Source organism: Cherax quadricarinatus, chromosome 26, assembly GCF_038502225.1.
Source record: "Cherax quadricarinatus isolate ZL_2023a chromosome 26, ASM3850222v1, whole genome shotgun sequence".
Lineage (NCBI taxonomy): Eukaryota > Metazoa > Arthropoda > Malacostraca > Decapoda > Parastacidae > Cherax > Cherax quadricarinatus.
In genome coordinates this window covers 35284558-35298472 of record NC_091317.1, presented here as the reverse complement: position 1 = coordinate 35298472, position 13915 = coordinate 35284558, and the positions used below count along the sequence as shown (strand labels likewise).

General features: G+C 38.8%; 1 protein-coding gene across 9 annotated transcripts in view; it reads left to right on the top strand.

Moving 5' to 3' along the window:
- Nucleotides 1–13915, top strand: part of Synd (protein kinase C and casein kinase substrate in neurons protein Synd) — a 798660-nt gene that overhangs the window by 732994 nt on the left and 51751 nt on the right. For 7 of the 9 annotated variants that reach the window (XM_070088932.1, XM_070088933.1, XM_070088931.1 and 4 more), the window contains 2 exons: nt 517–668; nt 3379–3444. In XM_070088932.1, coding sequence (XP_069945033.1) covers nt 517–668; nt 3379–3444 — 218 coding nt within the window. The remainder of the gene's footprint in view (nt 1–516; nt 669–3378; nt 3445–13915) is intronic. The other 2 variants (XM_070088937.1, XM_070088938.1) reach the window with 1 other exon arrangement.

Genomic DNA, 13915 nt, shown 5'->3' with positions numbered 1-13915 from the left:
GTAGATGTGTTTCCTTCTTTGGGCCACCATTTTTTTTTTGGGTGGGAGATGACTGTTGAGGTAAAAAATATATAAATATATAATTGTGTATTTAACAGTATATAAAATACTTACACATTTTAAAAATGATAAGCATGTTGTACAGTGATCAGACTTTAATATTAATAACTGAATATTTCCTAGTTATTCAAAAATGTTGCCTTTTCTTAATATCTTATACTGCCTTTCTGTAACTTTTAAGCTCAAGTTAGCTATGAGTCAGGTGAAATTTTTTAATTAAAACAAATTTATTAAATAACTTAAAAAGGCACAAAATTGTGTGTATACATAGACATTAAGATGTTAATTTTGTGTTGAGAAATTAGATTGTCATATATAATTTAATTACTGTATTAAGAAAGATTATAATAACTGTATATTGCATTTTTTTCTGATTTTGTTACTGTACAAAAAAAAAAAAAACTATACTTGTAAAGCCTCCATCTTTTATGTATTAATTTTATACTTGCTACACAGGAATACACACCTGACCTTCACCGCATTAGTAAGAAAGCGCCTAAAGGAGCTGTAAGTGGTGGAGGAGATGTTACACTAACCTCTGTTAAAGGACCTTCCAACCACACCTCAGCCACCTCAAAATCTGAGAACAATAGACATTCAGCTATCAGGTATGCCTTTTGTGCTTCATAAATGATCTATTGTATCAACTGCACACAGAAAGGTACTGTCTCCAGGGGCATATAGCTATATTCATTAAGAATCTTTGTGAAGAGTTGCAATGATGTGTTTTTGTTGTAGTGACAGGTGATAGTTTAACTTGCACAATATTGAATCTCAACAAATGGCATTTATTTAACATTAATTCAAAACAAATGTTAAGTGTGTACAATGGACTAGCCATAGTACTTTAGAGTGCTTCCATGTAGCTAATGGCATATTCATGCTTAACTAAAATTTAAATTGGATACAGTCATTTGCCTGATATAAAAGGTTGAATATAACTGCATGTTCTTGGTATGTCCCCTTCTCTTCCTCCTTCTTCCCTGAAGGTATGTTCTGCTCAAATGTATTATTTAACCCTTAAACTGTCCAAATGTAGATCTACGTCCATGTGCGGGGGGGCTCCGAACGTAGATCTACATTTTTTTTTTACATGCTTTCAAATGGGGAAATCAAGGTCAGAGCGCTACGCACATGAACATAGATCTACGTTTGGACAGTTCAAGGGTTAAAGAGCCTGCAGTTGCAAAATGGGTAAAAATGACACTGACGTATGTTTGTTCCATTACTGTACTTAATGGTACTTGCTCAGCCTAGGGATTATGTATGCCCTTAATTTGTTTTTTGTAGTAATGGGTGAATGGGTATTACTACAAACCATATATAGTATGTTAATTGTTAGACACATTACATAGAAAACAAAGTTTAAGCTGAACTTAATACTATGTCAGTCAGAATTAACAAAATAAATGTTATGACCCCAGTCAGTAAGCTGAAAAAAAAGAGCAAGAATTACACTATTGTTTATATATTTTGTTAATAGAGAAATGGGGTGATAAGCATCTGCTTATAATGTCCACTACTAGTGTTTAGATTATTCTCCAAAAATTGTCTAACAGCCAAATTTTCTTACATTAATTAAAGATAATATTTTCTATAATGCGAGATTACCTTGGTAGAATAGTTATTCAATGAAGGAAAAAATATTAAGAAAAATTAATGGTTATACAGGTCCACATTCCTTTATCCGAAACCCTTGGGGCCAGTATTGTTTCGAATTTCAGAATTTTTTGAAGTTCAGAATGATTCTCAACTCCGCCACATGATGGCATGACCCAGCGCTGAGATGACTGACACTCCACGAAAAACCTTCAGTTTTCAGAACTTTTCCAATTTCAGAATTTCGGATATAAAGGGTTGTGGACCTGAAGTATGCGCAAAATTACATCAGAGCTAAAGCACTTAAAAATTAGTTTGTATAGAGAATCCCCCTTAGGTGCCTTGATGCTGGTGATAGGCTCTTGATCCAAAGAATTGGAAGTACCCTCCTTGCCTTTGGATTGAATCTGATTGCCTCCCATTCCTCTGGTGCTATACAATCCTTACAGGTTTAATGCTCCCTTATGTATGGAATAATAAAAATAATAATGGTGCATATTAGTGCAATTACACTTGACATGAATGAAAAAGTAATGTAATAGATAAGATTAAAAAGGCTTATCAACTGCAATTTGTTGTTGATCTATTATAACCAAAGATGATAAACTTGTATTACTCAGACGTTCTCTCATAAAAACTACATTAAACCCTCTCTGTGATGAAATAATAGGGGGAAGCATCTGAGCTTCTGTCACATCAGAATAATGTTAAAAATAGCAAAACCAAGAGTAAAGTACTCTGTATATCTGATAGAGTACTGCACACACAATTTACAGATATATTAGAATAGACATTGAAAATAAAGGATGTTGAAGTACAATTTACCCAGTGTCTTTTGCCCATAATTTTAAAAGCCTGTTGCATTGAGATCCATTATATCGATGGTTTACTGTATACCTTTCTTATTAGGCCAATTTGTTTTTTATTATTTTCAGAAGAAAAAGAACAGATCAAGGTTAATTAAATTACAATTGTGTATTGCATATAAGTAAAAATTTATTAGGGAGAAATGTACTCGCATCATTCCTGTTATAAATAATAATCTCACATTTTTTGTGTAAGGCACAGAAATCCCCAATGAACCTGAAGACTTCTTTATTGTATAGAATTTTCTGATGACCCTAAAGCCTTGTATATAATTCTCTGGTGACCATAAATGCCTTGTCTCTTGTATACAATTCTCTGATGATTCATAAAGCCATGTCTGTTGTATACAACTCTTTGATGATTCTAAAGTTTTGTTTATTGTATAGCATTCTGCAAGAAGCCTAAAGTGTTTGGTATTTTACGGTTATCCCCTTCCCCTATGGCAGAAGTACTTCTTAGACACTGTAAATAATAGCTTCTAGATGTTATTCATCTAGCAGTAGTATGTATTGCAGTAATTAAGGGATAAATTTCTGTCGCTTTTGGTTGAACATGGGCTACAAGTTACTGCTTATCTTGAACTGGAATTGTAATCATGGTACAGTACACAACATAATCAGTCATCATTGAGCTCTTAATTCGGCAGTTATGTAGTGACATTGAAATTAATGTAATAATCATTATGATAGAATATTTTATTTTGTAATATTGTACCATATTCCATGTTTGCAAATAAATATTAAAAGCCCTTGTTCACACCTGATGGGAGCTGGTCACTTGTATTGTTTAAGCTACATATTCTTTATGCCTTGTCCCTTGATAATAAGCCACCCTCTCTCCCCCACACCCCAGCGATCCACAGGAGTCTCAGGATGCTTCTAATCCTTTCGATGAGGAGGAGGACCCACATAGTCAAAAGTGAGGGAATACAATCTGCCTTAGTTGGGAGTGATGGTACATGGATTCATTTTTAATTTTCAAGTACACCTATGCTTGTTTTAAATTTTGAAATAAAATATTCATTGTAGTGTCCTTTAAGGAAAAATGATTGAAGTTTTATGGCATTTTAAGATAATTATTACCAAGTATTATTACATAAGATGACCAAGTGCCATCATTCTAGCTCAGACACAAACCATACTTAATGCATTCTGTATTTATACTATGTACAGTACTTAATTATTGGTGTCATTATATATAGGTTAACTATGTGCATGGGAAAACCTCTCACACATTGCAGAGACTATGTAGATGAAAGTAAATACATTGTCATATTTATTCAAGATTTAGTATTTGCATTTATGCATGTGTAGCTAATAAACAATATTGATTGTCTTAATTGTGTAGATTGTGTTATTAATCTGTGTTATCTTAAAGTAGCTTGTCTAATTAATTTAGATTATCTTGCTGTAGATTGTCTTATAAGGAATGCATCTGGCAACAAATTTTTTGTTGAATATTTAAAGTCAAGAGAATGAGCTCATTGTGTCTCATTTGTTAGTTATGGGTTCCTACATGTCAGACCAATAAAACCAGGTTCACTAATTGTGAAGAACTTGGAAAACTTTCCTTTTTTGTCCCAGGTACTACAGTAGGTCATCAATTATCCAGTGATTGATAACTTTGGGAGATTATTGTAATTTAAGATGCATTCCTTGAAAGGTATTGATAAAGTACTCCTTACTTGTTACTGTTATGTATGCTTTGTGCTTTTGTCTTCTATATTATTACCTGAGGTAGCTTATTTTCAGCAAGAAAATTTAGTTGATTCTTGTTTTATGCAGTACGGCCTCTTTGAGCTAAGTTACTTTTTTTTTTTTTTTAACAAGTCGGCCGTCTCCCACTGAGGCAGGGTGACCCAAAAAGAAAGAAAATCCCCAAAAAGAAAATACTTTGATCATCATTAAACTCTTTCACCTCACTCATACATAATCACTGTTTTTGCAGAGGTGATCAGAACACAACAGCTTAGAAGCATATACATATAAAGATACACAACACATCCCTCTAAACTGCCAATATCCCGAACCCCTCCTTTAGAGTGCAGGCACTGTACTTCCCATTTCCAGGACTCAAGTCCGGCTATATAAAAATAACCGGTTTCCCTGAGTCCCTTCACTAAATATTACCCTGCTCACACTCCAACAGATCGTCAGGTCCCAAATACCATTCGTCTCCATTCACTCCTATTGAACACGCTCAGGCACGCCTGCTGAAAGTCCAAGCCCCTCGCCCACAAAACCTCCTTTACCCCTTCCTTCCAACCTTTTCGAGGATGACCCCTACCCTGCCTTCCTTCCCCTACAGATTTAAATGCTCTCCATGTCATTCTACTTTGATCCATTCTCTCTAAATGACCAAACCACTTCAACAACCCCTCTTCAGCCCTCTGACTAATACTTTTATTAACTCCACACCTTCTCCTAATTTCCACACTCCAAATTTTCTGCATAATATTTACACCACACATTGCCCTTAGACAGGACATCTCCACTGCCTCCTTGCTGCTGCATTCACAACCCAAGCTTCATACCCATATAAGAGTGTTGGTACTACTATACTTTCATACATTCCCTTCTTTGCCTCCATAGATAATGTTATTTGTCTCCACATATACCTCAATGCACCATTCACCTTTTTTCCCTCATCAGTTCTATGATTAACCTCATCCTTCATAAATCCATACGTCGACATATCAACTCCCAAGTATCTGAAAACATTCACTTCTTCCATACTCCTCCTCCCCAATTTGATATCCAATTTTTCTTCATCTAAATCATTTGTTACCCTCATCACCTTACTCTTTTCTATGTTCACTTTCAACTTTCTACCTTTACACACATTCTCAAACTCGTCCACTAAACTTTGCAATTTTTCTTTAGAATCTCCCATAAGCACAGTATCATCAGCAAAAAGCAACTATGTCAATTCCTATTTTCTATTTGATTCCTCATAATTTAATTCCACTCCTCTCCCGAACACCCTAGCATTTACTTTCTTTACAACCCCATCTATAAATATATTAAACAGCCATGGTGACATTACACATCCCTGTCTAAGACCTACTTTTACCAGGAAGTAGTCTCCCTCTCTTCTACACACCCTAACCTGAGCCTCACTATCCTCATAAAAACTCTTTACAGCATTTAGTAACTTACCACATATTCCATATACTTGCAACATCTGCCACATTGCTCCCCTATCCACTCTATCATATGCCTTTTCTAAATCCATAAATGCAATAAAAACTTTCCTACCTTTATATAAATACTGTTCACATATATGCTTCAATGTAAACACTTTATCTACACATCCCCTACCTACTCCAAAACCTCCTTGCTCATCCGCAATCCTACATTCTGTCTTACCTCTAATTCTTTCAATTATAACCCTATTGTACACTTTTCCTGGTATACTCGGTAAACTTCTTTCAACACACCGGCTGCATCCCACCAAGGCGGGGTGGCCCAAAAGGAAAAACAAAAGTTTCTCCTTTTACATTTAGTAATATATACAGGAGAAGAGGTTACTAGCCCCTTGCTCCCGGCATCTTAGTCGCCTCTTACAACACGCATGGCTTACGGAGGAAGAATTCTATTCCACTTCCCCATGGAGATAGGAAATAAACAAGAATAAGAACTAGAAAGAAAATAGAAGAAAACCCAGAGGGGTGTGTATATATATGCTTGTACATGTATGTGTAGTGTGACCTAAGTGCAAGTACAAGTAGCAAGACGTACCTGAAATCTTGCATGTTCATGAGACAGAAAAAAGGACACCAGCAATCCTACCATCATGTAAAACAATTACAGGCTTTTGTTTTACACTCACTTGGCAGGACGGTAGTACCACCCTGGGCGGTTGCTGTCTACCAACCTACTACCACTCGGTAAACTTATTCCTCTATAATTTTTACAATCTCTTTTGTCCCCCTTCCCTTTATATAAAGGGACTATACATGCTCTCTGCCAATCTCTAGGTACCTTCCCCTCTTTCATACATATATTAAACAAAAATACCAACCACTCCAACACTATATCCTCCCTGCTTTTAACATTTCTGTCATGATCCCATCAGTTCCAGCTGCTTTACCCCCTTTCATTCTACGTAATGCCTCACGCACCTTCCCCACACTCACATCATGTTCTTCTTCACTCCTAAAAGATGGTATACCTCCCTGTCCAGTGCATGAAATTACCGCCTCCCTTTCTTCGTCGACATTTAAAAGTTCCTCAAAATATTCTCGCCATCTACCCAAAACCTCCCTTTCCCCATCTACTAACTTCCCTACTCTGTTTTTAACTGACAAATCAATTTGTTCCCTAGGCTTTCTTAACTTGTTTAACTCCAAAAATTTTTCTTATTTTCATTAAAATTCCTTGACAGTGCCTCTCCCACTCTATCATCTGCTCTCCTTTTGCACTCTCTCACCACTCTCTTTACCTTTCTTTTACTCTCCATATACACGTAATGAAAGTAGTTTGTTAGATTATGTATTGGTGGATAAAAGGTTGATGGGTAGGCTCCAGGATGTACATGTTTATAGAGGGGCAACTGATATATCGGATCATTATTTAGTTGTAGCTACAGTTAGAGTAGAGGTAGATGGGAAAAGAGGAAGGTGGCAACAACAAGTAAGAGGGAGGTGAAAGTGTATAAACTAAGGGAGGAGGAAGTTCGGATATAAGCGACTATTGGCAGAAAGGTGCGCTAGTGCAAAGATGAGTAGTGGGGGGGTTGAAGAGGGTTGGCATAGTTTTAAAAATGCAGTATTAGAATGTGGGGCAGAAGTTTGTGGTTATAGGAGGGTGGGGGCAGGAGGAAAGAGGAGTGATTGGTGGAATGATGAAGTAAAGGGTGTGATAAAAGAGAAAAAGGTAGCTTACAAGAGGTTTTTACAAAGCAGAAGTGTTATAAGAAGAGCAGAGTATATGGAGAGTAAAAGAAAGGTGAAGAGAGTGGTGAGAGAGTGCAAAAGGAGAGCAGATGAAAGAGTGGGAGAGGCACTGTCAAGAAATTTTAATGAAAATAAGAAAAAATTTTGGAGTGAGTTAAACAAGTTAAGAAAGCCTAGGGAAAGTATGGATTTGTCAGTTAAAAACAGAGTAGGGGAGTTAGTAGATGGGGAGAGGGAGGTATTAGGTAGATGGAGAGAATATTTTGAGGAACTTTTAAATGTTAAGGAAGAAAGGGAGGCGGTAATTTCATGCACTGGCCAGGGAGGTATACCATCTTTTAGGAGTGAAGAAGAGCAGAATGTAAGTGTGGTGGAGGTACGTGAGGCATTACGTAGAATGAAAGGGGGTAAAGCAGCTGGAACTGATGGGATCATGACAGAAATGTTAAAAGCAGGGGAGGATATAGTGTTGGAGTGGTTGGTACTTTTGTTTAATAAATGTATGAAAGAGGGGAAGGTACCTAGGGATTGGCAGAGAGCATGTATAGTCCCTTTATATAAAGGGAAAGGGGGACAAAAGAGATTGTAAAAATTATAGAGGAATAAGTTTACTGAGTATACCAGGAAAAGTATACGGTAGGGTTATAATTGAAAGAATTAGAGGTAAGACAGAATGTAGGATTGCGGATGAGCAGGGAGGCTTCAGAGTGGGTAGGGGATGTGTAGTTTTTATTGCATTTATGGATTTAGAAAAGGCATATGATAGAGTGGATAGAGGAGCAATGTGGCAGATGTTGCAAGTATATGGAATAGGTGGTAAGTTACTAAATGCTGTAAAGAGCTTTTATGAGGATAGTGAGGCTCAGGTTAGGGTGTGTAGAAGAGAGGGAGAATACTTCCCGGTAAAAGTAGGTCTTAGACAGGGATGTGTAATGTCACCATGGTTGTTTAATATATTTATAGATGGGGTTGTAAAAGAAGTAAATGCTAGGGTGTTTGGGAGAGGGGTGGGATTAAATTATGGGGAATCAAATTCAAAATGGGAATTGACACAGTTACTTTTTGCTGATGATACTGTGCTTATGGGAGATTCTAAAGAAAAATTGCGAAGGGTAATGGATGAGTTTGAGAATGTGTGTAAAGGTAGAAAGTTGAAAGTGAACATAGAAAAGAGCAAGGTGATGAGGGTATCAAATGATTTAGATAAAGAAAAATTGGATATCAAATTGGGGAGGAGTAGTATGGAAGAAATGAATGTTTTCAGATACTTGGGAGTTGACATGTCGGCGGATGGATTTATGAAGGATGAGGTTAATCATAGAATTGATGAGGGGAAAAAGGTGAGTGGTGCGTTGAGGTATATGTGGAGTCAAAAAAACGTTATCTATGGAGGCAAAGAAGGGAATGTATGAAAGTATAGAAGTACCAACACTCTTATATGGATGTGAAGCTTGGGTGGTAAATGCAGCAGCGAGGAGACGGTTGGAGGCAGTGGAGATGTCCTGTCTAAGGGCAATGTGTGGTGTAAATATTATGCAGAAAATTCGGAGTGTGGAAATTAGGAGAAGGTGTGGAGTTAGTAAAAGCATTAGTCAGAGGGCAGAAGAGGGGTTGTTGAGGTGGTTTGGTCATTTAGAGAGAATGGATCAAAGTAGAATGACATGGAAAGTATATAAATCTATAGGGGAAGGAAGGAGGGGTAGGGGTCGTCCTCGAAAGGGTTGGAAAGAGGGGGTAAAGGAGGTTTTGTGGGCTAGGGGCTTGGATTTCCAGCAAGCGTGCATGAGCGTGTTAGATAGGAGTGAATGGAGGCGAATGATACTTGGGACCTGACGATCTGTTGGAGTGTGAGCAGGGTAATATTTATTGAAGGGATTCAGGGAAACCGGTTATTTTCATATAGTTGGACTTGAGTCCTGGAAATGGGAAGTACAATGCCTGCACTTTAAAGGAGGGGTTTGGGATATTGGCAGTTTGGAGGGATATGTTGTGTATCTTTATACGTATATGCTTCTAAACTGTTGTATTCTGAGCACCTCTGCAAAAGCAGTGATAATGTGTGAGTGGTGAAAGTGTTGAATGATGATGAAAGTATTTTCTTTTTGGGGATTTTCTTTCTTTTTTGGGTCACCCTGCCTCGGTGGGAGACGGCCGACTTGTTGAAAAAAAAAAAAAAAATACTCCTCTTATAACACTTCTGCTTTGTAAAAACCTCTCATAAGCTAACTTTTTCTCTTTTATCACACCCTTTACTTCATCATTCCACCAATCACTCCTCTTTCCTCCTGCACCCACCCTCCTATAACCACAAACTTCTGCCCCACATTCTAATACTGCATTTTTAAAACTATTCCAACCCTCTTCACCCCCCCCCCCCCCCCCCCACTGCTCATACTTGCACCAGTCCACCTTTCTGCCAATAGTCGCTTATATCTCACCCGAACTTTCTCCTCCCTTAATTTATACACTCTCACCTCCCTCTTACTTGTTGTTGCCATTTTCTTCTTTTCCCATCTATCTCTTACTCTAACTGTAGCTACAACTAAATAAAGATACGATATGTCAGTTGCCCCTCTATAAACGTGTACATCCTGGAGCCTACCCATCAATCTTTTATCCACCAATACATAATCTAGCAAACTACTTTCATTATGTGCTATATCAGGCCTTGTATATTTATGTATCCTCTTCTTCATAAAATATGTATTACTTATTACTAAACCTCTTTCTACACATTGCTCAATTAAAGGCTCCCCATTTTCATTTACCCCTGGCACCCCAAATTTACCTACTACCCCCTCCACAACATTTTTGCCCACTTTAGCATTGAAATCCCCAACCACCATTACTCTCACACTTGGTTCAAAACTCCCCACACATTCTCTCAACATTTCCCAAAATCTCTCTCTCCTCTACACTTCTCTCTTCTCCAGGTGCATATTATTATTTATTATCACACTGGCCGATTCCCACCAAGGCAGGGTGGCCCAAAAAAGAAAAACTTTCACCATCATTCACTCCATCACTGTCTTGCCAGAAGGGTGCTTTACTCTACAGTTTTTAAACTGCAACATTAACACCCCTCCTTCAGAGTGCAGGCACTGTACTTCCCATCTCCAGGTGCATATACACTTACTATTACCCACTTTTCACATCCAACCGTTATTTTACTCCACATAATCCTTGAATTAATACATTTATAGTATTAATTAAAATTATCCAGTTAAGTTACACTCAGTTAATCACCTGTGATATGTTAAGTAAGAATAAGTTTCATTGTCTAATGTTGCAAGTGTCAGCTTACTTGAACTGACATTTTCTTTTAGAGTTGCTTTTGCTAGTTTTTACTGTATTGTATTAAACATTGTAATTACACGGTAATGGCTTAAGAAAAACACTACACTTCTTCTGAGTGATGCTGACAGTTGATAAAGAAGATTGTGAGAGACAAAAATTAGTAGAGACTATGAATGGGTGAATGTGATGCAAGTGTGAGGACTCTGTACTGTTTCTTTAGCTATACTCATTACTGCTGTCTGAAAAATTCTAATACAGTGAATTTTTTTTTTTTTTTTTTTTTTTTATTTGTAACACCGTTGGTCTAGATCATTTTGGGTGAGAGAGGTCCTGCTGTGTAACAAAATAACTGCTTTACAAGCTTGAATAAATAAGAGCACCAGGATTCACATGCTAGTGATAAGCACCATATTACACTGAATCTTATGCTTAAGCTTTCTTCTTAAAAAAAAAAAAAAAAAAAAGCAGTATGCAATGAACCTAATTATTTATACTGTTAAATTTTTGTTTAGCTAATTTTATTTTATTACTCATTTTTGCCATTTCTGTCTACTTGTATCAAAGCAGTAAATCAGCATTTTATTTATTTAGCACTCTATATGTCTGTCTCCATTATATATATTTATAACTTCTTGTACTACTACTGATTCCCACAGCCCATTCTTAACCCTTTGACTGTCGAAAGGCCCAATCCTGAAGTGTCTCCTGGTGTCGCAAAATATTCGAAAAAAGAAAAATTATTTTTTCTTATGAAAATGTTAAGATTATTTTTCTGGCTGTTTTAGTCCAAAAAAAAAAAAAAAAAAATCCCATCAGTACTTACCCAGATATAGAGGCATGAAGTTTGCAGAAAATGAGCCGCATATGGCAACAGTGGCGACTGCCGCTCACCTGGTAAACTTTGGTTTACTTGTACTTGAAGTTTTTTTTTTTTTTTTTTTTTTCTCACTATTTTATTTTTTCACATAACTAATGTGGCCTGTGAGACCAAAGTAAGGTGCAATGTACATATATACACTCGTTGTATACAACACAATAAGCACACAAACATAATTATCAATATATTGTTTACAAAACTTGTTTACAAAAACAATACAATTTTTTTTTTTTTTTTTTTATTATTACTATTGCTCTATAATATATACCTCTTCAAGGGGGGCTCCTTGGCATGGTGAAGAGGCTCTTGGTCTGAGGAATTAGACCTATCGGTCTTCTTCCTCAGACCGAACCTAATTACCCCCCAATCTCCCCTCCCCTATCCCATCCTCCCCTTTTTCCTTTCCTCCTCCTCCTCCCCACCCCTCCCTTTTGCCCTTCCTCTTTTTGGCCTTTGGGATTTCTCCCACAGGCGCGCTAGTTCCTAGGTAGGGGAAAGGATACCGGGGTCTATCCCATTCCGTTGAGGTTCTTGGCGGTGGCGTAGTTTGCCGTGGAATCTGGATCGCCTGGGGATGTCCCGATCCCTCTCCGGTATCCCGGAGTAGCTTTGGGTGTCTTTCGGGCGACGGGTGTATCTCTGGAAGCCACCTTTCGGATTCCGGGGGTGGTGGCCGAAGGAGGTATGCTTTGTGGCGGATATCCGGCTGCCCTCTCTTTTGTCCACCGAGGTAGCTCGGCAGATGTGAGGTTGCTATCCCGGATTGTTAGTTTACTAGCATGATGGGTAGGGTATGGCACGGGTTCCATGCTGCATCTGCACTACTTGCAGTGCTGAGGTCCTCTTGGGCGCGGAGGGAGATTTCTGGCCCTTTCATTCCTCCTAGGAACTATCCCTCCCCGGTCCCCCCTTTTTTTATTCTTTTTTTTATTTTTATTTTCTTTTCTTCTCTCTTTTTTTTTTCTTAAAAACAAAAAGAAAGAAGTAACCTAACCATGGCAGCCCTAGTCCATGAACCTACTACCCCCAGGCCCCTTCTTGATACCGCACCCCGTTCTGACCCCGCCTCGTCTTTGGACCACTCTTCAGACACTCCTCATGCCTCTGTACCTATTGCCGGTGCTGTTTCCTCACCCGCTTCAGGTACTGAGGCCTCGACTGACTCCTTCGATTTATCGGACCTTCGCTCTCCTCTGACTATGCTTCCGGCCTCTCCCTCTACGGTGCGGCAATTTTCAAATCGCCGACCCGTTCCACGTCGGACCAACTCTGGTCCCACGCCTAAACGCCAACGACAATTACCTGCTGATGATACTTCTCCACCTTCTCGTTCTTCTCAGAAACGATCGACACGTCCTTCACTACCTTTCCACGCTCGGTTTCAGACTGAACAATGGACTAAATTCTTCACTTGACGACCGACTTCCTCTACTGCCTATCTTTCTGACCATAGTATTGGCAAGGCACTCCTACGCCATGTTGGTAAAGATATTTCTTTTCATGCTCTTAAGAGCGGTACGCGCATCATTACCGTACAGAATGCTACCCAGGCTCATGAGCTCTCTCGTCTTTCCCATATCGATACTGTTCCTGTCACTCTTGAAAAACATCATTCCCTCAATTCTTGTAGTGGTACCGTCATTCTGCCCCATACCATAGTTCAACAAAATTTCCAGACATGTGGCACTGACATTCTTGAACAGCTGGAACTCCAAGATCTCCCAATCCTCAAGGTAGACACTTACGTTCTTCCTGCCCGCGGGCGGAGACGATACCCTAGCAATGTGGCTCATTTAACTTTTGACAGCCGAGAACTCCCATCCTCACTTTATGTAGCAGGACATCGGTTACAAGTTCGAAAGGTGATCCCTACACCACAACAGTGTAGAAATTGCTGGCGATTTGGCCATCCAGCGAAATATTGCAGATCTATCGCCGAATGCCCAGTCTGTGGTGCCGATGACCATTCTAATACGTCTTGCAATCGATCTCCCTCTTGCCTTAACTGTCATGAGGCTCACCCTTCGTACTCTCGCCGTTGTCAAGTCTATTTAAACGAGCGGGAAATCCGTTACCTCAAAGAGACAGAAGGTCTCCCTTATGCCATGGCAGTTTCTCATCTCCGCCTCCAAGGGAGACTCCCACGTGTTTTTTATTCCCGTGTTTCAAAACGTCCCCCCACTTCTGGTATCCCATCTTCTACACCCACCTCTGTGGTTACCTCTCCCATAGTCACTCCTGTATCTAATCCTTTTGCTGTCCTCGGCTCAGACGTCCCTACTTCAACGCCTCAGTCTAATCTCGCTTCTTCGAGTTCT